At 41.1% G+C, this 24,207-nt stretch overlaps 4 protein-coding genes across 4 annotated transcripts; 2 read left to right on the top strand and 2 right to left on the bottom strand.

Annotated features, from left to right (window-relative positions):
• The first annotated feature begins 2,542 nt into the window (after positions 1 to 2,542).
• On the top strand, positions 2,543 to 7,984 carry LOC102713809 (threonine dehydratase 1 biosynthetic, chloroplastic). Its single transcript, XM_006650431.3, has 9 exons — positions 2,543 to 2,974; positions 4,204 to 4,383; positions 4,480 to 4,749; positions 5,003 to 5,209; positions 5,621 to 5,869; positions 5,950 to 6,023; positions 6,220 to 6,337; positions 7,222 to 7,356; positions 7,615 to 7,984. Exons 1-9 carry the CDS (start codon positions 2,543 to 2,545, stop codon positions 7,765 to 7,767), a joined length of 1,818 nt encoding a protein of 605 aa, XP_006650494.2. The 3' UTR covers positions 7,768 to 7,984.
• A 987-nt stretch (positions 7,985 to 8,971) lies between these two features.
• LOC102714549 (dynamin-related protein 1C) lies at positions 8,972 to 14,623 on the top strand. Its single transcript, XM_006651682.2, has 16 exons — positions 8,972 to 9,251; positions 9,362 to 9,425; positions 9,524 to 9,628; positions 10,157 to 10,258; positions 10,923 to 10,973; positions 11,054 to 11,115; positions 11,439 to 11,529; positions 11,634 to 11,698; positions 11,773 to 11,967; positions 12,067 to 12,186; positions 12,356 to 12,426; positions 12,562 to 12,787; positions 13,167 to 13,217; positions 13,319 to 13,547; positions 13,823 to 13,962; positions 14,222 to 14,623. Exons 1-16 carry the CDS (start codon positions 9,117 to 9,119, stop codon positions 14,345 to 14,347), a joined length of 1,833 nt encoding a protein of 610 aa, XP_006651745.1. The 5' UTR covers positions 8,972 to 9,116; the 3' UTR covers positions 14,348 to 14,623.
• Positions 14,624 to 15,397: 774 nt separating this feature from the next.
• Positions 15,398 to 16,754, bottom strand: LOC102714820. Its single transcript, XM_006651683.3, has 2 exons — positions 16,285 to 16,754; positions 15,398 to 15,821 (listed from the first exon to the last, which is right to left on the bottom strand). The coding sequence occupies exons 1-2, from the start codon at positions 16,624 to 16,626 to the stop codon at positions 15,648 to 15,650; spliced, it is 516 nt and encodes a 171-aa protein (XP_006651746.1). The 5' UTR covers positions 16,627 to 16,754; the 3' UTR covers positions 15,398 to 15,647.
• A 1,430-nt stretch (positions 16,755 to 18,184) lies between these two features.
• Positions 18,185 to 22,540, bottom strand: LOC102715102 (NADH dehydrogenase [ubiquinone] iron-sulfur protein 1, mitochondrial). The gene is made up of 5 exons (XM_006651684.3): positions 22,030 to 22,540; positions 21,507 to 21,753; positions 20,937 to 21,231; positions 19,932 to 20,306; positions 18,185 to 19,365 (listed from the first exon to the last, which is right to left on the bottom strand). The coding sequence occupies exons 1-5, from the start codon at positions 22,451 to 22,453 to the stop codon at positions 18,466 to 18,468; spliced, it is 2,241 nt and encodes a 746-aa protein (XP_006651747.3). The 5' UTR covers positions 22,454 to 22,540; the 3' UTR covers positions 18,185 to 18,465.
• Between the last annotated feature and the right edge of the window lie 1,667 nt (positions 22,541 to 24,207).

Raw genomic sequence — 24,207 nt, forward strand, 5'->3', positions numbered from 1 at the left:
CCGAAAACCCCTTCCGACATCCGATCAAATGTTCGATGTGACTTTTTTGCCAAAAATTTTTAGCAACTAAAAAAGGCTTTAGAGGTGTACGTGAGGAAAATTCAGTACATAACGGATATGCCCTCGAAGCTGTTTGTGTTTGGTGCCGTGAACATCGAAACTAGTGATAGACCACTGGTCAATGCAACGATTAGACGAATATTTAAGCGGCATGTGGGTAGTGTGATGAACAATTAACTAACCATAGCTAGCTTAACATTAACTTAAAATATGCAAAGTAAAGACTTTCGATACTCTACAAGAAATATCTATAGATTTAGAACATGTTAGGTTCAATATCACACTTTGCCAGACTACATGTTAAACATTTAATAATTTATTAGACGATTGTTTAGTTGATGCTGTAATTATAACTTTTCATATTTTTTTTATAAGTGTGGCTTGATCGTATTTGTGGGAAAATTTGATTCACATGGTGGCATGTTTATTAGTTTGAAGCCAAAATTTACCTTACTAGAATATTAACCATTTGAATAATAATTTGCTGATTGTTTAGTTTGTGATCAATATTTACATATAACTCACACATGTTACCAAACTATTTGGCATCAAGCAAAATTTTCCTATGATTTGGTATTACCTATATTTTAGTATGGTGGCAAACTAAACAAGCCCATATTGTATAAATGAAAAAAAAATATGCATGGCCCTAAAAGGATAAATATGTTACTTCGACTCGCCTTCAAGTGTGACATCCATACGATTGTCTAGAGAACTAGACCAAAACACCGAATTAGCCGCTAAAAATGGAGCTTTACCAGCTATTGCCTTGCATTCATCGATAGCGATTGCAATGAATGTATTTGGCCGACTAAACAATCGGCACGGGCGGCCATTTCCAACAGCAATACATTATACACACGTACCGTTTTACCAGCTATTATTGCAAACTCCTATATTATTCGAAAAGCTATTTTTGCAAACACCCAGGGGTCTTCTGGCTAGCTCCACAAGATGGTGGGTTAGACAGCTTTGGTTCGAAGCCTCACTTCTACCTATTTAATTGATATATTAGGTTCTTCCCTAATATCCAAGTTTTTTTTTCTTTTTGTTTTTAACATGTAGTGTACACCGGTGACCGGTATTAAACAGCCGTACTATGAGTTTTCATATAGATGCTAACGTATACTCCCTCTGTTTCAAAATATAAGTCACAACCACTTTACTCATATGTTTTAAAATATAAGGCGCGTATTAATTATATTGCTACATGCATTGGTAAAATAATAAACTAAAGAAAAATAGATAGTATGCATTGGCTGGTTTATACTAATTAAAAGTATGATTAAATGTGCTCTTGTCTTGTATACAAGATGGTTGCGGCTTATATTTTGAAACGTTGGAACGGAGGGAGTATTGATCAATAGAGAAAATTTAATATAGCAAAAAGAAAAAAATCTTCGTTACTAGTTCTAACCTTCGTTTCCTTCGGTGATTTGGAGTATAAGTTGGAAGTAAGAGTAGATATGGTTGATACTTGATAAATTATTACACTATATATTTTTTGTTATTACCATATGCTACGTAATTTATACAATATGTGTCATTAAAAAAAGGAGAAATACCACCAAAATTTTATTGTATTTTGCTTGATCTTTTATTTCCTCATACTGTCACATGTTTGTTCATGACCGAGGACCGAACCGAATTGCCTAATCTTAAATTTTCTCAATACAATTCAATATTAAGTTTTATATAACCAAATTTTATTGAAAATAAAAGATCAAACCAAATTAACCGAATAGGTCTATTTGTATCTCTTTTTTTTCTCTCCAAGGACACGCACAAAGGGTTCTCATTGTCTTCTCTCTATCGCTGCATGCTCGCCGACGTGGAAGAGAGAGGATAGGAGAAAGAAATATCGCTGCATGCTCGCTGACGTGGAAGAGAGAGGATAGGAGAAAGAAAAATGATTGTTTTACATGGAGTTAACAAAACATCAACTCTTGACGCATAAAACTAGGAGACAACCAAAAAATATGTTTTGTACGTGTGTTGACTTTAATCAGAGGCACTGATCAGATGGAATACGAACGGAAAATTAATTAGCCTAGTTTGAAAGACTGTCCATTGTATAAAGAATTTTTTCCGCTGACATGACTTAGATAGAGGGTATAATAGACTCTACCCATGAATATGTCCCAAGACTACTTTAGTAGGACTCTGTACTGTGTATGCCCTAGCTTTTCATTAAGAAATCCTCTCTACGAGTGACCCTACCGTGTGTTAAACATGGTCCGACCTCGCCTCCGGTGCGCGCAGGAAGACGACGGTACAAAAGGCCACACACACGAAGAAAAAAAAGAAAGAAAGGAAAGAAAAAGAAAGGCGCGCACATCTCCCGTTAGCCGGGCCCCGCGCGCTCTCGCCCACGTCCTCCGCCCCGCCCCGCCACATCATATCCATCCCTTCCTATTCTCGTCCCCCCCCCCTCCCTCCTGTGACTCGTGACGCACTCCGCCGCACCCGCCCCACCACCACCATGGCGGCCGCCGCCACCGCCGCCGCAGCAGGGACGGGCCCCGCCTTCACCGCCGCCGTGTCTGGCCGGCGCGGGCGGAGGCCCGTGACGCGGGTGGCGGCTGCCGCCGCCGCGGCGTCGGCGTCGGCGTCGGCACCGGAGGCGGCGACGGCGGCGGCGGCGGCGCCGCCCGCGCCGATGCTGCGGGTGGCGCCGGAGACGCTGCAGAGGCAGAGCGGGTGCCTCGTGCGGGGGCGCGGGGAGGGGGATGGGGTGGGGGTCGGGGCGGGGATGGGAGGGGACGCGGGAGGGCCCGGCGCGATGGAGTACCTCACGAGCGTGCTCTCGTCCAAGGTGTACGACGTCGCCATCGAGTCGCCGCTGCAGCTCGCCACCAAGCTCTCCGAGCGCCTCGGCGTCAACATGTGGATCAAGCGCGAGGACCTGCAGCCCGTAATCCCACAGCTCGCGCTCCCATCCCCTAATCTGCGCCGCCCGTTTGGGCTAATTTATGCTGCATAGTGATTAATATCGTACCGTATTTTTTTCAGAAATGATGGTGGTTTCCTGGCTGATTTAGCTAGCTGCTACGTTTATTTGGAATGATTTTGGCATTGTCAATCGTGTAGTTAGATATAGAATATTCGTTTGATAACTTATGTGTGGGGGTTTTGAGAGGTTTTACCTCGGAATCGGCGTGTTGTGTTGTTTTCAGTGGGCTTGAATAGGATGTTTGGATTCTCTGGATTCTTTGATTATTGGATAAGTGGTGGGATATTCTCTTTAACTGTCCACTTTGTCTTGGACACGTTACTGTCAAACTTTCTCGGGGTAACAGAGGTTTAAGGGTGTTTTGCTTTTGCTAGTTCTTCTTTGTGATTTTTTCTCCTCAAAATGCTTTATTTTTTAATGTTTCTCATTGGCCTTAAGTAGTAGAATGTTTGGATGTTTAATTTGCAGGTCTGTTTTGAATCGTGTCCACTTTAAGTGGGTTTGTATGGTTACATGATATCGAGCGCTGAAATTTTGAGATGACTGCACTTCCAGTGCTAGACAGGATATTTAACTTCATATGTGCTTATTTGGTACTCCCGTATGGAAAATACAATGTTTTATTCATCAATGCTAATATTAAACTGAGTGATGCGGTCAAGCTTGGGAACTTTGGTTTTGTTATAGTCCTTTCAATTCGTTTGAACTTATTATGTTTCATGTATGCTCCATTCAAGCCTTCAAGGCATGTGAAAGTTTGCTCATAATCTGTTATACCTGATTTTCTACCATTATTACCATTGATGTAGTGTGAGTTATTGGAGTTATGCCTCCTGTTTGTTTTATTTACTCCTGCTATGTCAGGATAACGGGCAGTTCTCCTACCTGTTCATTCAACAAAATATAAAATATATTGACTTTAGTGATAGCACCAAAGGTGATATCCTTGATTGCATTATTTAATTATCTCTCTATACACTGTACATGTGTTGTTCAATATTTTTCTTTTGCTTAATTATGTACTGTTTTTTAGGGTTTTTGAGTGCCCATTTTCATGTTGACTGAAACTTGAGAAGTATACTTCTTTTCTACTTTAACATTAGTTTTCTGTAGCTGTCTGCATGTTGCTCTTCGGAGTACAATTGGCAATTTTACTGGCCAGATATAAGTCTTGGTTACTTGGTGTGTAGGTATTCTCATTCAAGTTGAGAGGAGCATACAACATGATGGCAAAGCTCTCGCGACAACAGCTGGAGAAGGGTGTGATCTGCTCTTCTGCCGGAAACCATGCCCAGGGAGTAGCCCTTTCCGCTCAAAGACTTGATTGTGATGCTGTTATTGTCATGCCTGTGACAACGCCTGAAATCAAGGTTCTTGATCTGCAGATATCATCACTTTAAGCTTGTCCTTCTATGTGATTTATCTTACTTGGTCCTTAAATGTAAACCTATTACCTTAAATTCCAGTGGCGATCAGTGGAGAGATTGGGTGCAACAGTCGTACTCAAAGGGGACTCGTATGATGAAGCCCAATCATATGCAAAACAAAGATGTGAGCAGGAAGGACGCACATTCATACCTCCTTTTGACCATCCTGATGTTATATCTGGACAAGGAACAATTGGCATGGAAATTGTTCGGCAGTTGCAAGGCCCATTGCATGCTATATTTGTACCTGTTGGGGGAGGTGGATTAATTGCTGGAATTGCTGCATATGTAAAAAGGGTCCGCCCAGAGGTTAGCTTTCTATTTGCTATACTAGTTACTTCAGGTAAATCTTATGGAAAAGACAGCAAACCTCTTATTAATGTCATCATAGAGCATGGGAACAGTTTTAAATCCAATTTGGGGTATGGAGTTGCTTTTTCAGTCAATGACCTAACTGTAATCCTTCTCAGTATTGTACTTATATAGGTGTTTCGTTACATTAGGGTACTTTGGTCTGGGTTGGATTGGATTTTCTGTATATTTTACAGCAACTTTTGTACAGGTGAAAATAATTGGGGTGGAGCCCTCAGATGCAAATGCAATGGCATTGTCCTTATGCCATGATCAAAGGGTCATGCTGGAGAATGTTGGTGGGTTTGCTGATGGTGTGGCTGTCAAAGTTGTAGGGGAGGAAACATTTCGCTTGTGCCGGGAACTTGTAGATGGCATTGTTCTTGTCAGTCGAGATGCTATTTGTGCTTCAATAAAGGTGCGAACTAGCAATTAATTGTGTCTTCTTTTACTTCATATTTTAAACTGGTATTGAACTGAACACTGACCCTTTTTGTAATCTCAACTGCTCAAGATATTATTAATAAAAGAACAAGAAGTCTCCACTGATTTCCTGGATCAATATTCTGCTGTGTAGTGGTCTGTCAATACAATCCATGGTAGTTCAAATTTTAAACAGATTACTTGTTCAAAAACATGTCTTCTAAAATGTTGCTGCAGTGGCCTAGTTTTATGTAAATTGCTTTTGGACATTAGTTTTTAACTAGATTATGATCCTAAATCCATCGTGCAGAGGAATATATGCATTGACAGTTGCTATATTCCACTCTATACGCACCTATCATGCTTCTGCAATTCTGCCTTGTAATTTTGTCGGTCATGGTTGCAGGATATGTTTGAGGAGAAAAGAAGCATACTTGAACCTGCTGGTGCCCTCGCCTTAGCAGGGGCTGAAGCCTACTGCAAATATTATGGGTTGAAAGGGGAAAATGTTGTTGCGATAACTAGTGGAGCAAATATGAACTTTGATCGGCTTAGATTAGTAACTGAACTAGCTGATGTTGGTCGAAAACGAGAAGCAGTTCTAGCCACATTTTTGCCAGAAGAGCAGGGAAGCTTCAAAAAGTTCGCGGAGCTGGTATGGCAGTATTTCTACCAATATGTAAAAGCTTACAACTTTTAATTTCATTCCTTTTCTTGTGAACTCTCATTCTGCAGGTTGGCCCGATGAATATTACTGAATTCAAATACAGATACGACTGCAACACAAAAGATGCCCTTGTCCTTTACAGGTACATGGGCTCTTATATAATAATATTATTTTGCTTAACATCGTGGTTCTTTGGACTGTCAGTCCAGCATATAATTTATTGACTTTTTTCAGTGCATCATTTATATATGAAAGAGCATGTCTATGTCATTTTCTCTTCTATATTCTACTCGCCTCCTGGCTAACTATACCATTGCTTTTGATTTCATATATCACAGTGTTGGCATCTACACTGACGATGAGCTTACAGCAATGGTGGGGCGCATGGAATCTTCAAATTTGAAGACAGTTGACCTTACTGACAATGATTTGGCAAAGGATCATCTAAGATACTTTGTAAGATAGATGTTTCTGCCAATTTCATAATCATCCACACATTCTTTGAAAAAATAAATCTAATCTTTTTTAGAGTAAATGGCACAAACATTCCTTAAGCTGTAGTGTCATCTAAGTTTCTAAACATCCCCAATGATAACGACATCAATTTTTTTATTGTGTATGTCCATACAAAGATGTTGCCTTAGCTCTATAGCCTCTGTAAGATTATGAGAAGTAGCTGGTGAGAAGCCAACTTCCTAGAATCTGGAAAAACTGGGTTCCTCAGCTTTTGGCTTATAGTTTATTTTTTGGATTCTGTAACTCTAGATTATCATAAGCTGAGTGCTGTTTGGAAGAGCTTCTGACTTCTAGAGATTTTGTGAGAAGCTCTAGCTGCCAGAAGCTCCCTCAAGCAGGTCCTTTATCACTGCCAGTAATGGAAATGGGGGTTCAAGTGTTCCCTGTGTTACAGTCCTAGTAGAAACACTAGGGTCCATATATTTTCTTCATACATGCTCAAGAGAAATGCAAAAAATAAATGTTTTCTTTGAGAGTATCACATGATCCTTACAACATTTTGTTAATATTTGATATGATACACTAGTTTCATAGAAATGTTTAAGTTGAAAAGGTTGCAGGACAAAATTATCAACTGCTACATTCCAAGTAAGAACTTGCTTGGTGCAACAGGCAGACAATCACATGTCTGATGCCTAGTTTTGCTTCGTGATTCAAATTGCTAACATTTTTAAAAACTTTACAAGCCAAAACACAGGGACAGTACATGTTAATTTTGTTGCAACTTATATGAAGGGAGGGTGTTCTTTTTATTTCCCTCAGGCCTTGTTTATACTGAAATATGCTGCTATCTTAATTTGCTTTTCCTTTCCATTGATTTTCAGATTGGTGGCAGGACAGAAGTACGAGAAGAACTTGTTTATCGGTTTATATTCCCGGAAAGGCCTGGTGCACTCATGAAATTTTTGGATGCATTCAGCCCCCGTTGGAATATCAGCCTCTTCCATTACCGTGCACAGGTATAATACATAGTGGTCTTGTATGAAAATTGCAGCCCTGTGCATCTGAAGTCTGTCATCTTATTGTCAACTAACCTTTACACTGTTGTACACTGTGCCCTTCTCATTTCGCTTGACAAAATGTATATCCAAAGGCAGAAATTGTGTTGGGATTTAACATACTGGTTACATTAGTACCACCATACTAACAAAATATCTATTCAGTTCAAACACCTTAAATGAGCTGCACATCTTAAACGAACCAATAACCATCTGCAGGGTGAAGCTGGAGCGAATGTTTTAGTTGGCATACAAGTGCCATCTGAGGACTTCGATGAATTCAAGAGTCGCGCTGACAATCTTGGGTATGAGTACATGTCTGAGCTGAACAATGAGATATACCATCTCCTCTTGCGTGATCCAAAGATGTGATGCTGCTGACTCAAATCAAACTGGACCAACTGTTACGTATTAGGTTCGTTTGCTTCATCTTTTGGAATAAAGGCGTCGGCCTATCAATTTATGTAGAATTTTTAGTGTGCCATTTGTTGAATGTGTTCAGTATGTAATGCAATGTATGTGTTGGCTTGATTGTCTGTTGTACTCCACCAATAATTTGCCGAATATTAACAAGTTTGTAGTCACGTAACTCTTGGTCATGTTATTTCTCTGTCTTCTGTCTCCCCCTGTTGAGTATTTTATATGACAACCGAAAATGAATGCAAATATTTTTACCCTGGGATTAGCTCTGCTCATTGCTTCTTCTCCGTTCCAAACTATAACCATTTCTAGATTGTTTGTAAATACTAGAGTTAAGGCACAAAATCATGTTTTGGTCAATTTAATAGTTAAATTTTGATTTGCTTAGATTTTGTCCCAAACGCCTAACTAGCTAACAAATTTATAGAGTTCCATGTATTGGAATTAGTGCTCTAGAAATACGTTTCTATGATAATTGTAAAAATGTTTATATTTTCGAATGACGTGAGTACAAGGAATGACTAATCAATTTATTTTTGAAAAAAATATTATTAGAAACTACAAAATCGAATGAAATCGCAAATGTAACACCATCACCTGAATTTAATTAAATAAATTTACAACATCTGTACAAGTTTTAACTCAAATTAAACTGCTTTAAAAACTCTCCATAATTCCTCCATTTCGAATGTAACCGGTGGAAATGTACAATTCTTTGAGCATGACCCTCTCGGCTGTTTCCCAACGTAGCAGATGGGTGTCGCCATTGACGTTGATTTCCAATCGAACGGTGAGGCTCCGCTCCGAGCGTAAGGTGCTGCTCACGCGTCACGCACCAGACAGTGGTCCCCACCACGCAGCTGTCGGCGAGAGAGATCCAACGGCTTCCGTCCCATGCACCCGGTCCACCCAGACCTCCCCCCATCCCCCACCCCCCACGTCTCCTCCGCTTCCCCCTTCAAACTAGCCACAACTCGCCGGGGCCCACTCCCAGTGCACCACATCTCTGGCCCCACCTGCAGCCACAGGGCTCAGCAAGCGCGGTGCACCAACACCCGGTCCACGCAGTCCTCTTCCTCCCTCCCCACCACCACCACCACCTCCTCCTCGCGAAGCTAACATGCTATAGGCCTCGCTTTCAAAAATTTTTTCATTCGATTTTCTCACCTCCGCTTCGGCTTCTCCACTCTCCCGGTAGATCCCGCCGGCCGCCGCCGCCGCGTCCTCCTCCGGTTCGCCGACGGTCGCCATCTTGTACGGAGCCGTCGGGCGGGTAGGCGGGTGAGTGGGGGTTGCCCGAGATGGCGACGATGGGGAGCCTGATCGGGCTGGTGAACCGGATCCAGAGGGCGTGCACCGTCCTCGGCGACCACGGCGGCGGCGGTGAGGGCTCCCTCTGGGAGGCGCTGCCCTCCGTCGCCGTCGTCGGAGGCCAGGTACGCACCGGCCGCTACCCTGCGTACCTACCTTGCAGATCCGCGGCCGTCGCGACTTAGATCTGGCTTGGGCGCTCACCCCCTCTTCATTGCGTTTCTGATGCCTCCAGAGTTCAGGGAAGTCGTCGGTGCTCGAGAGCATAGTGGGGAGGGACTTCCTGCCTCGTGGATCCGGTATTGCCGACGCCTGATCGCTCGTTTTTTGCGCGCCATTTCGTCTGGATCGGCTTGTTTTGCGAAGGATTTAATGTGCATTCTCCCGGTTTGGTTAGGAATTGTGACGAGGAGGCCTCTAGTGCTGCAGCTGCACAAGACGGATGGTGGCCAAGAGTATGCCGAGTTCCTCCACGCCCCGCGGAAGCGATTCTCTGACTTTGGTAAGGGATCACTGCTATATTTCTGCCTCCAGCCCTGCAGGTTGATTGATTTCTTCAATTCGAACGATTAGACTTAGTGTTCAGAGTTGTCTTAATTCCAACGAATAGGCTTTTCCACGTGAGATCAGCATACCATGAACATGATTAGCCTTGTTATAGTTTAGTTCATGGAAGTGTTAGTTCACAGAAGTTTGCCCACCAAGCTAAAAAAACAAGAATGTATACAATTAGCATCAATACAGTGCTACTCTGTCAGATGTACAGTCACAACTAAAGCATAACAAATACTCCTTCTAGTTCTGTAATTCTTATCCCTTTTGATAAGGGTGTGGTCAAACTTTTAAAACTTTGACTATTAATAACTTGTAAAATATGTAGTTTGAAGTTACGAGTACAACATGTATAGATAAGTCATAAAGTGAACTTTAATAAAAATAAACATTTATTTATTTATTATATATATATTAATAGAAAATGTTGGTCAAAGATAGTCACAAAGTGTAATTCTTATCCTTTGTATAATTGCAGCTGCTGTTAGGAAAGAGATTGCTGATGAAACTGATCGCATTACTGGGAAAACAAAAGCTATATCAAATGTTCCCATCCATTTGAGTATATATTCTCCACATGGTAAGTCTTGATTCTTGTTATGAACTTTTGGTGTGCTGATGTTTACTATGAAACGTTTTTATTCAAATAGAAACCGCTTTGCTGACTTGTTCCCAGCTTCACCAAATGCCTGTGAATTTAAGCTTTGTATGTTGCGGATGAAATTTGAGATCAATAGGTGGTAGGCTAATAATTTCTAATGTTACTTTTACAGGATCTATCCTCTTTCAACTCTTTAAAACTTGATAATTTACATACGTTTGCTTTTATACATATACACGCTTTTTCTTAGTTCTGATGTTGGTATACATTCCTCCATTGTGGTCCTTGTAGACTCGTGTCAAACTGTGAGGCATCTCTGCGGATTTATATTAGCACTTCAACTTTCATGTTTGTTTGATATCAATAATTGACCATGCTTTGTATGAATCAAAATTAAGCACCAAAATATTAACTATAGAAACAATGCAAAAGATGTACATAAAAGAAATCATTCTAGAAATCTATTTCTTAACCCTGAAGATCAAATAATCAAATTATGATGATTCAAAAGTATTCATTCTATACAGACTTAGTTTATGTTACATTGTGCCCGTGCTGCAGCACATCACTTATTATGTAAAATGTTCTGTGCTCAATAGATCTTTATTCTTCACTTGAAAATTTTGCACTCCTTTTCTTGCAGTTGTTAACCTTACACTTATTGATCTTCCTGGATTGACGAAGGTTGCTGTAGGTATGTTGCGTTGGATGCTTCTAGTTTGCTTTGCATACTTTTTTATGTGATTGTTTGTGACATGACTTTTTTATTAACAGAGGGGCAACAAGAATCTATTGTCCAGGATATTGAAAACATGGTTCGGTCTTATGTTGATAAGGTAAAAGAAGTCTGTTGCTTGACAGTTGCACCATTAGGGCATGTTTATTTGAGTTCCAAGTGGTACATTCATTTAATCAGTATTATCCATCCTTACATATCATTACTAAGCTTTACTTTTGTTCTTGACTGATGGTATTTGTGGTGAGAGTTCTTTTTTCCTTTGGGCATGTACTATGAGTTTAAAAACAGTATATGTTTATTCTCTGGCCTGTTGTATAGTCATGCTAATATAACTGACTGTATTTCTATATGCTCCAGATTCTGCTTCTGATTATAACTGAGCATTTTTGTTTTGACATTTGTTCTTTCTGGAAATTTCAGCCAAATAGTATCATACTGGCCATATCTCCAGCTAATCAAGATATAGCAACATCAGATGCTATCAAGCTTGCTAGGGATGTTGATCCTTCAGGTACATTTTGTATTTTCTTCACTGCCATTTCAAGTATTTTTCACATGACAATGATCTGTCTTGTTTCAGTCCTATGCTGACAATTTATTTCATAATATTTTTAGGTGACAGAACCTTTGGGGTCTTGACAAAGCTTGATTTGATGGATAAGGGTACCAATGCTGTTGATGTATGTGACTTGTCATTTATTCTTTAACTTGTACATACATAGCACTCAAAATTTTCAACTTCATGTAATCTTAGGTACTTGAAGGGAGGCAGTACCGTTTGCAACACCCCTGGGTAGGAATTGTCAACAGGTCACAAGCTGATATCAACAGGAATGTTGACATGCTAGCAGCAAGACGCAAAGAAAAGGAGTACTTTGAAAGCAGTCCGGATTATGGCCACTTGGCACATAAAATGGGTGCAGAGTATCTTGCTAAGCTTCTGTCTCAGGTCATGCCATTTCTCTATTGTGCTGTACTTTCCTTTCCCACAACAAAACAAATGGATTAAATAGACTGATTGCTGATACACTTTCATCTACACATTCAGCATTTAGAGGCTGTGATCAGAGCAAAAATTCCAAGTATTGTAGCCATGATTAACAAAACAATTGATGAAATTGAAGCTGAGTTGGATCGGCTTGGTAGGCCAATTGGAGGTGATGCTGGGGTAAGAAAAACCGTACTTTGCTTGTTATAACTTTCTGCAAGTATTCAGGTTCATGTTGTTTGTGCCACACCACAACCTGCAACATTCATTTGAATGGCACACTATCACATTGTCTATTCCCAAATCATGTCTACATCATCCTGTCTCATAAGATTATCATAATCTGCAGGCACAGCTGTACACAATATTGGACATGTGTCGCGCGTTTGACCGTGTTTTTAAAGAGCACTTAGATGGCGGGTAAGATTTTTTATCAGCCCCCTTTCTGGAGTGCTGAGGCTTTTCATGCCATATATATTGATAAATAGTAGCCTATAGATGCATGGCAAAGAAAGTACAGACATGTGATAACACAATTATTCTTTGTTCTCTTAGTCGGCCAGGTGGAGATCGTATTTATGGTGTCTTTGACCACCAGTTACCAGCAGCACTGAAAAAGCTTCCATTTGATAAGCATCTCTCATTGCAAAATGTTCGAAAAGTCATTTCAGAGGCTGATGGTTATCAACCCCACTTGATTGCCCCTGAGCAAGGGTACAGAAGGCTTATAGATAGTTCCCTCCATTACTTCAGGGGTCCAGCTGAAGCTTCAGTTGACGCGGTATACTTTCATCACTAGCTCTTCTTTAGGCACTTTTAACTTAATTGTTAAGCAAGAAGGCTCTTCTTATCCAATATATACGTTGTTCCTCCTGTGTTGAACAACCAAAAACATCATATAAGAGTGCTGATAGATAGCTGAACCATGGTGAGCATCTTGTCATAGTAAATATAAGAGTGCTCAAAAAGTTTACCATGTGCTCAATTGCGAAGGCGGAAAGGGAGGCTACAAGTTAAATTGGAATGTGCCGCATTTTGTTTCTTCAGCAAAAGAAGGCATTTGATTCCAGTGCTTTGGGGCATTTTCATATTTCAAGCCATATTGCACTAGATTTGTTTTGTTTGCTACATTTGGGTGATTATGTTATCATATATACCAGGTTCATTTGGTCTTGAAGGAGCTTGTTCGTAGATCAATTGCGGCAACAGAGGTTCGGGCTGATTTTCAATTCTCGGTGAACCATAGATATTACTAATCACTCAAAGACACTCCTGCCTTGACTGTTTACATTGGTTATCTTGGATGTCACAGGAGTTGAAGCGTTTCCCAACCCTTCAGACAGATATAGCTGCAGCAGCAAATGAAAGCCTGGAAAGATTTCGTGAGGATGGCCGAAAGACAGTTATTCGTCTTGTTGAGATGGAAGCCAGCTACCTAACAGTAGAATTTTTCAGAAAACTTCCTACAGAACCAGATAAGGGGGCTAATAATAACACTCCAGCCAATGACAGATATCAGGACAACCATCTGAGAAGAATCGGTAAAAACTCAACATTCTTTAATGACAATTCGTTGAGGCAGCTGTTCTAAGGCCTCAACTGAGAGGTCACATGCAACTGTTTTAATAAGCAGATTCTGAGTTGTAGCATAGGATACGAGTGGCATTAACTTTCTGCTGATTGCTGACAGTAGCAACATTTTAGGATATTGACCATTGTGAATTTTGATGATAACAGTAATGTAAATTATTTTTAAATATAAATTTACAAGGTACCATACTACCCATATTAATGAGATTATCATTGTTTTGCTCAGGGTCAAATGTATCATCTTATATCAACATGGTTTGTGAGACATTGAGGAACACCATTCCAAAAGCTGTGGTGCATTGTCAAGTGAAAGAGGCAAAAAGAAACTTGCTTAACCGTTTCTATGCTCATGTGGGAAGCAAGGAGGTATGTCTATTACCTTAGTTCAAAACTCCAAAAGATACTATGTTTGATAGTGATTAGTAGAAAGTTGGCTCATAATATTGAGTAAATTGCAAGTTATTTCAAAAAATATTAACAGTCTATTTCAAAAATATTCACGCTCTGTATTTGTGGCTAAATAAAGAACTTTTCTTGTTTTATCCTTGCGTTGATCTGCACAATTATATTCACTTGATATCATACTAAGTGTTCCCTCCATTTGGTATTCATTTGCGTAAAACAGAAGAAACAGCTCAGCGCAATGTTGGATGAGGATCCCGCTTTAATGGAGAAGAGGGATTCCTTGGTGAAGAGGCTAGAGCTATACAAATCTGCCAGGAACGAGATCGATTCAGTCGCATGGAAATGATCGGCTAGCAAGTTAACACCGGGAAGATAGACATACGTCTGCGATACACGTATCATTGTAGTAGAATGCTCTAATTCCATTTAAATCTGCGACCCGATTTTTTTTTCTTCTTTGATGCGAGTGTTCTTTCATCTTGTCAGACGATACATTTCGTTGGCCATCTTGGCCTTTTTGTATCATGATGATGATCAGTAGATCAGGTCCTCCAGGATCACATTGATATGAATGCAGATATATATTCTTTGTTGATTTAGCACCTTGACCCAAGCCTACTAATCATTTCACATCTTTGAGATTTATCCTATTGCTCCATCCAAATTCATAATTCCTGTTCACCCCTTTGCTTATGCTTATAAGCAAAAAAAAAAAAAATTCAACATTGAATTTTAGCGTTGATTTTAAGGTTTTTTTTTACTGAAGTTTATTTGTTAGTATTTGCTTTTAGATCGTTAAGAATACGTATATAAAAAAAATTATTCATGATTTTTTTGTTTGTAAATATGCTATTTGATTTTTTCATAAAAAAGTTAACCAATCGCCACTGTTGTGTTAGATAAATTTATGGTTAAACTTTAAAACATTAATTATTAATCACTTTAAAAATATTTAGTTCGGAGACATTAAGACTATATAAATTAATATTGAAAAGTACTTTAATAAAATAAATAATTGTTTTTTTGTATATTATAATAGAAAGTTAGTGTAAGATATAATTTGATCATTGTGTTATTGTTTATAACACCAGTAATTTGAAGTGAGGGATTGAGATTTTTTTTAAGCGTTATGCCAACTGAGGTTTCTTCCAAACGTAGGATTGAAAATAATAATAATAATAAATAATATAGGATTTTTACATGAATACATGTATAAAATAGAAGATTAAAAAATAGAGTGCCATTCAGAAATTAGACTAGAGAGATAGCCTTATAAGAAACTTTTACGAGGTTATCATCCTCATTATGTTTGTAAGTCAAAATTTGAATTTTTAACTTTAAATTTATTTAAAGTTGATTTAGATGTTTTCTATTATTATTTATTTTTAAACCTTGTCTTCAGACTGTTTAGAACATATAATTATTTTCGTTCACAAATGTCTTTGTTTTTTTTTCCTAAAAAAGCCACACAACCTTCCCCTATACCTCAACTAACTTTCTTCTAAAATCTGCCTCCAGCTATTTCACATGAATTTCGTGGGATTGTTGAAGTATCAGTTCTGTTTCAAAGGTATCCTATAAAACCCGATGTTTTGCCTACCAAACGAAGACATCCTGAAAGGTTTTACATGGAGGCAAATGATTTGCTAATGGAGGCGGCTCTTGAAGTCGTCCCACGGGAGATCCTTCTCCACGTACTCGATGTTGGTGGGATCGAACGGGCCCTTCACCACGTCCACCGACTGTATGATCGCCCTCTCCGGCAGCACGCTCATCGCCGGATCCGGCGCCGTTCTCCCGCTCAGCCTCGACGAGAAGCCCTGCACCCAATCACACGCCCTACATAAGCAAAGGGAAATTCACAGTGCCTGCCGCTAGTGGCAACGGAGGTGATTGTTTCACCTTTTCAGCCTTTTTCATGAAAAAGCGTAGTGGTATACTTGTGGTTGTAAAAATAAACTGTGAATAAAATATTAATGGACTTAATCTTAGCTATCTACTCCCTTCCTATTCTTTTACATAACACCGCTGCTCGTGAATTTACATTTGATCGTTTCTTATATTTAAAATTTACATTAAATATATGAAAGCATACGTAAATTTACTATAACAATAAATTATATTATAATAAAATAATTAATAATTGTATAGTTTTTGAGAAAACGAATAATCAAACCTGAACCTACGAGTCTACGACGTCTGCCGAAAAATAAACAACAATAAAAAAAACTCTAAAATCAACTGTATAAAATTTAAATTTTATATTATAAGTATGAGCTAAACCTTGAAGACGAGCACCACCTCCACCTCGTCGTCGACCATGGCCTTGACGAGGAGGGCCTGGTCGCGCGCGCCCTCGCTGTACCTCTCCAGCTCAGCCATCTCCTCGTTGTGCCCGTATTCCTCCTCGTCCTCGTCTTCGTCGTCCTCCTCGTGCCGCACCCGCCTCCTCGCGCCGCAAGCCACGGCGCCTCGGTGGCGAGACGTCCGCGGCGGGGCGTCAATAATGCTGATGGCGGCGCGACGGCGCGCGTGAGCCGGGCGAGGGAGCGCGCGGTGGCGTAGCGGGAGGGACGCCGGGAGGGTGGCGGCGGCGGCAGCGGCGCAGTGGGCGTGGGACGCCATGCTGGTTTGGGTGCGGCGCGTGTCGCGGTGTGGGTTGGGAGTGGGATTCGTTGGAGGATAAGGCGCGCGCGGTACGGCACACCGAGCTCTGTCAAGAATTGATCGGTCGCTCTCGCTTGCTCACCTTCTAGGCTTCTACGGATGCTATGCTGAGAAGCAGTATAAACTGTGAACACACTCCGAGCCTGCGACACATTTGACACCGTGTGGATTCTAGATGGTACTGCATATACCGTGGTACTGAGGTACTCCCCCTGTCAAAAAAAAAAAAAACGAATTCTTCGGTTTCCGTATCCAACGTTTTGAAAAATTTTTAGAAAATTAGAAAAAAATGAGTCACACGTAAAGTACTATTTATGATTTATCATCTAATAAAAACAAAAATATCAATTCCAAAATTTTTTAATAAGACGAAAAGTTAAAAATTAAAGGTAAAAAGTGAAAAAATGGTTTATTTTGGGACGGTGGGAGTAGCATCCTTTTCATCAGACTTTTTTTTGGAATATATACTGAGGCTTTTCGAACTACTAAACGACATAATTTTTAAAAAAAATCTATATACCATCATCTCAACTGTGCATAGATTTATCTATAGTATTTAATTTCATCATTTGCACCGGTAAATAGCTATTAAAAATTAGATAATCTTTTATCTTAAAAAAACCCAACCTGTCTATATTTGCCATTGCTGCTTAGCTTCCCATATAGAATTGCACGAGTTGAGATCGCCTGTAATCCCAGTATGACAGTAACTCTACCGGTTCTACCTACCATCGTTGGATCAAACAATAATGGCCCGGATGGCACAAGAGCACTGTAGCATGTACTATAGTTATTTTTGACAAACAATACTCTCCTTAAAACTAGGCCATTGAAATCTTTGATCTCGTGAAAGCGGAGGCCTAGAAGTGCTAGAGTTTCACTCCCTATCCGAATATCCAATCCTGCACGTACTATGTGATGGCACGCTGGTTCTCAGCTTCCGAGCAAATACTAGATGCAACGGTAGTACATTGCCACAATTGACCAGATGACGGAGAACATTACTGATTCTGTACGATATGAAATGGCGAAAGCCTAACTCTGATTCTGCAGGATGACAAAAGGTTCTCCATTCTCCTCCTCAAACAGGACCTTAGAAATTCAAGATGCGAAGTTTGCTAACAGCTTGGGAGTGTTGCTAGGGTCACAAAACAAACCGACCGTCAACTATCAACAATTCTACACCGTGTATGAAAACCACCGAGTTTAATATAGGAAATGGAATGTTGCAAATCGTCGGCCATAAGGCCAGGCACACCACCTCAGCAATCTATTCCACTAGAAACAGCCACTTCAACAATCTATTCCCCTAAATCATCCTAATCTTTTTGCTTATACTTATAAGTCAACTTTAAATTTAGAAAGTTAAATTTAGAATTGAGTTTGAGATTCTTTACATCATTGTTTATATTTCAGCTTTACTTTTAAATCGCTAATCATCAACAAGCTGTTTCGCTTATTCTTCCTATAAGATAAAAGATGACCAACAAAATGGCTTGCAGCTTTGCTTGCTTCCAGAACAGTTGGTTCACAACAAAAAGAGCAAACACTAAGGGAACAATATTGCCTGTGGATGTTGCATGGTTCAGAAGGACAACAAGCTTATTGAGTATGCTCTGCTTCTCATACACAACACATAAAAATGCACAGATCAAGTTTTGCTGCTCTTCAAATCTAAGGGCAGTCCGAATTATACTCCAATTTCCCACCAAACATGCAACGACCCGGGAAATTTGGAGCAAAAACGAGGAACTAAAATCTTTTCTGCCGATGATTAGCTTTAGGAAGGTGTAGAGCTCACTTCTTCAACAATGTTGCACTGCATTGGGCCATTATCTTTGAAGCTCTCGTGATTGCATCGGTCATATAGAAGTTCTCCACAACAGTTTTGAATGGAGTAGAGCTCACTTGTTGCTTCACTGGAGGCTTCACTTCAGAGGAAATAGTGCATGGCTCCCTCTCATCCACATGTACAAGATTTGGCGCTACCATGCTAATCCGATCCCTCACACCTGAGAGGCTATCATAAGGAAGCTGAGCCCCAGCAACCTCAGAGAGAGCACGGATGATCTTCCAGTCATCCCTAGCATCACCTACAGTAGGAACAGCTGGGATTGTCCACTGAGTGCATCCCTCAGTGTTCTCATAGGTGCCTTCTTTCTCGCTGAATGCTGATGATGGCAGGATAACATTGGCCCTATATACAGCCTTGTCACCATGGTGACCCTGGTAAACAACAAATGCATCATCTGGAACCTTGTCCAAGCTTACATCATCTGCTCCCATCAGATATAGAAACTTTGCAGACTTAATGCTCTCTGTAGGATTAGCAACAAGGCCAAGATCGAGCGCAGCAGCTTGTGCAGCATGGAGCAATAGAACATTGAGCCCATTCCAATCTGGTCTAACCACATTGAATTTTTTGGCTACACTCTCTATTGTTGAGAAAAGAGCATCTTGATCTTCCCGTTCAAATAACCCAGCCCCAGCAATGATGACAGGATTCTTAGAAGACTGCAGCGTTGAACAGAAGGAATGGCGACCCTCTGCAATCTCAACAAGGGTCTGTGGTCCAGTGCCAAGATGCTCATGGTCATAGTTGAAGTCAGTCGGAGGGCCAATATAAGCAACCTTTGCTTGTGTTGCTCTAACAGTCTTCCGGATTCTTGCATTAACGATAGCAGCTTCCACTCTTGGCTGTTCCATGACAAAGGAAATTACATATATAAAATCACACATGACCGAAAAGGCACCACTAACAGGAAAAATAAGAGGTCAAATATAACACCAAAAATATGAACTGACTGCATGCACGTCTCAATTCTTTTGGTTCAACAATACAATCAAGTGTTAACCAATAATGGAATCTAGCTATGGTGTTTCCATGTGCTTGAAAGTTGAAATCTAACTTCTGAGTTTTCTAAGAAACATCAGTTCCATTATGATTAGCACAGAAACACAATACCACATAGCTGTTGCAAAAGCATATCACTAGGGCAATAACACAATTAAGGGCCAGTTGACTGATCTGTGGAAAATCTTCTTGCAGGATTTAGGGCTCCAAACATATTCTTTCTAGTTTCAAGTAGTGAACAAGCTCAAAAGTAGCAAAAATGGAACTGCATATTACTACATAATTACGTATAAGCCACCCAAATGTCAAAAATGAAGCCATGCAATTAAAGAACATTTATTGGAGAAGAGAAGCATCCAAGAAAATGGGCAGTAAACAATAGCCAAGGATAAGGTAGCGAGAATTCTACCTGTGTACCAACTAAAAGGATGGCATCAGCTTTCTCGAGCCTGGCAATGCTAGTATTCATCAGGTAGTTTGATCGCAGATCGGCAGGAGGATTTGGACCATTTCCCTCACAAAGCACCTTATCCGAACCCATTTTGTTAACAAAATCTTTCAGTGCCATCATGGATTCCGCATCAGAAAGTTTACCAGCAACGCCAGTGATTTCTTCTGGTTTAACTTGTTGCAAAACCTCAGCAACAACTGCGAGAGCATCCCGCCATGTCACTGCCTTAAACCTGCCATCAGGACCACGGATCATGGGATCATTTAGCCTTTGCCTCTTCAAACCATCATAACAAAACCGTGTTTTGTCAGATATCCATTCCTCATTGATATCCTGCAAGTATTAGGAAAACAAAAGCTGACTAAGTGTTTATTTCAGGCAGATGCAACATAACAAAGGGTGAAAAATTTAATCAACATGTTGCTGAACACCAAGAAGCTAAAATGAGGACAACTGGACAAGTAACCACACCCTAGTTCCTTAAGCATGTTTACTGAGTACAAGTGTGAAAAACACTTATAGCTGTCATCAATTCTATGGTGTACATAAGTAAACAGGGAAATTAATTGATACACGTTAATAAACTATTACAAGATGTCCATGTTTTAATCTCTACATCAGGAAGATCATTACTATAAAACAAAGAAGGCAGAAGCAGAAAGGTGCACTACGGAAAAAAAAAATTCCATTCAGTTGTGTGTGGATTGACTAATTGTAAAAGTAAAAAAGAACTCTAGCTTACCCAAGAGCAGTTTACCAAGTGAGATGGGCGTATAGAACAAAGACAACACAACTCTGCATCATGCATGCATTACAAGCAAATATAATCATAGGCATACAAGAAGCAAAGTTGCACTATCCCTAGAAACACATATCCTTAACCATGTTCGGGGATCCCAATGCAGATCACTACCAGCAAAAATCACAGAATAAGTCAAATTTACAAGTGAATAACAAGCAAACCTCATTGAGACGTGGAACGATGCGCATAACTTCAGGACCTCTACTGTCAACTCTTATGTTTGAACCTACTGCATCAGTAACATCAATAGTCTCAGTGCCCTTCAGCTCCCAGTTCCTAGCTTTAAATGCAAATGGTTTGGACGTAAGGGCTCCAACTGGGCAGATATCGATAACATTTCCAGAGAGTTCACTTGACATAAGTTTCTCAACATATGTTCCGATTTCTTCACCACTGCCGCGACCTAACATACCCAAGTCTTGGACACCAGCAACCTCAGTAGCAAATCTGACACACCTGCATTTTTTGAGAAATATGACAGTTATAACTGGACTAAGGGAGCTTGAACAAATATTTTGTTTTGATAAAGGATGATAAGCTACAAACTAAGAAACAGTATTTGGCTTGAGGCACGTGAAGAGATGAGAAAGAATGGTTGGCCTCAATTTTGAACTAGAATAAGTTTGTCCAAACTCTATTATCCTTACAAAACACAGTACTTGCAGGGAGTAAAATGTAACCTCTTTATATGGATACTTATACAAATCTACTGAAAAGCAATAAAACATCACCTTGTACATTGGATGCAACGGGTCATTACCGTCTTTACCAATGGGCCCAAATTTTTGTCCACAACTGACCGCTTCATCTCAGTGAACCGACCGCGGTCAGCCCCAAATGCCATAGACTGATCCTGTAAGTCACACTCCCCACCCTGATCACAGATTGGGCAGTCCAGTGGATGATTCATCAACAGGAACTCCATGACACCCTCCCTGGCCTTCTTTGCTACCGGTGTGTTTGTCTTAATCTTCATCCCTGATACAACAAGACGCTCCAATGTTAAGAACTCTTGCAAATCTTACTCCACATAGCACACACTATACTAATCTGAGGGCTCTAGCTTCTACAGCCAATACAGACTACAAGCAAATCTAGGCGAGAACCCTAAGATGCTGAGAAGTCTACGAGCTGATGGATCTGAGATATTAGGCATTGGCGTTTGTAAATTGAACCAGCATTGTCCATTCCAAACCCCAATCCAACACATAATAAGTGCCGGCGGAGACGTCGTGCCTGCCATAGAAGGCATACCTGGAAGAGCGGGCATGGCGCAGGAGGCGACGGGCTTGGGCGACTTCTCGACCTCGACGAGGCACATGCGGCAGTTGCCGGCGATGGAGAGGCGGCTGTGGTAGCAGAACCGCGGGATGTCGACGCCGGCGACCTCGCAGGCCTGGAGCACCGTGAACCCCTTGGGGATCCGCACGGCGTGCCCGTCCACGAACACCTCGAGCGCGTCCTCCGGGTTCCTGGGGAGCTCCACGCGCGCCCCGCCCACCGGCTCCCGCGGGGGCAGCGTCTCCGGGTCCGCGGGCGCCACGGCCGCGCCGGCCTCCGGCGACCCCGCCGCGGCCGTCGGGGAGATCCAGCGGCGGCACGACGCGGCGAAGGCGGGAGAGGCCCGCGACCGCAGGTACGGATCGGAGTGCCGCAGCGCCCGCGCGAAGAAGGCCATGTCGGCGGACGGCGGCAGCGGCAGCGGCGTCGGACGGCGGTGGGATCACGAAGAGGTGGGAGAAGAGGAGAGCCCCCTGCCCTTGGCTGGTGCGGCGAGGCGGAGGAGATGGGGAGCGATACGAGGTGGTGGCCGCTGCTACGTGGGCCCCGCGCTTCGGTGACGGTAGGGCGTGGTGTCTCACTGACCGTGGGCCCGGCGCTGTGGGGGCCCGGATACAGTGACAGGGTAGGATACTTGGGGGTGAGAAGGCCGCGTGGCCGTTGCGGTTTCGCGATCTGGAGGTATTTTGGATGGGCACGGTGTATGGACTTCGAGGCGTGAGACGGGTAGGGTGGGGCCGGATGGCAGGGTCTTGTGATGGGACTAAGCTATGTGAGCACGGTCTACGGGTGTATGCACATGCACCGGTGTCAACGGAGGACATGGGCCGGAGCCGGACTCCCCTAGTTAGAGGCCCAAGCAAACACATTTAACACATAGTATAGTGTAGCACCCTCAAATTAATGGTTCCGGGTGGTATTGATAACCGCGCATTAGTAACTTCAGGAGTATATACACAGGCAAGGATTCCACGTCAATCGAATTCCTGATTGTTTGATCGGCTACACATTGAAGTTATTAAGATACTCCCTTCGATTAAAATATTTATCTCCCTTCGATTAAAAATATTTATCGATTAGGATAAATATTTAATCAAACTTTTAAAATTTTGACAAACAATTGTGTGTTATAATAAATTCATAAAATCTAATAAGTTTATAACATCATGACAGTACTTTTTAAGGAGAAACTATATGTATTATTTGTCTTGTATTTAAACTAAGCATTTAAAAAATTACCGATGGTTGTAGTTTCAGAAGTTTCATCAAATTATAGATATTTTTGTCTGGAGCTAGCATTAATGTTATATCTTTCCTTTTGAATTATTCTTGCGTACACCTGGTGTAGATTTGCTACACGTTGAAGTCTCTCTTCTATCTTCTTGAATCTCGATGATATGACATAGGCCGCCACTTGTCACATTTTCCCTTTCTCAGCACATAACAAACCGCTGCCTAAACAGGATTAGTCCTTAATAAAATGACCAAAGGCGGGCACAGTCGCGTCATGGCGTGCTGCCATGCTTAAAACAAGCAAGATCCAACATGGGACACGCCTGACCGCACACGTTTGCACGGCATTAAAACTCCTCATATCTCAATTCTCATTTCTCAAGTCATATATGGATCAATTCCTAGCTGCTCGTGCGTGTTACACGGCCATTTTTTCAGATGGACTGAGCTCTTATCTCTCTTCCTATCCATCCTAAGGTTTGTTTAGCATGGCTTCAGCTTTAACTCAATTTTTTTATTTGTTAAGCCCACTAAACAATTTTAATTTCATATAAAATAGTAGCGAAGTGAGTAGAGTTATGTAAAAAAAATTAAAAGCGTGAATTAAAGAGTTGGGTTTGAGTATTTCCACGGTTCCACTTCAAACTCTGCTCGTAGAGTTAAAGTTTGAAGTTGGTGCACTACCAAACAACCCTAACACAATCCTAGATGCTTTAAATTTGTGTTCATAACAAATAGAAATAAAATTATTCATTTGTATGTTATTTTTATCAGTATGCAGATATATGTCCATAAATTTATACAGCGTAAAAGAAAAATCTCGGATCCAAAAATGTGTACCAAATTAACAAGGCCTAAACATGCCAATCAGCTGCTACAAGTAACCCCATCCTGTTATTTGTCACATTCCTCCACGTC

Source organism: Oryza brachyantha, chromosome 3, assembly GCF_000231095.2.
Source record: "Oryza brachyantha chromosome 3, ObraRS2, whole genome shotgun sequence".
NCBI classification, from domain to species: domain Eukaryota; kingdom Viridiplantae; phylum Streptophyta; class Magnoliopsida; order Poales; family Poaceae; genus Oryza; species Oryza brachyantha.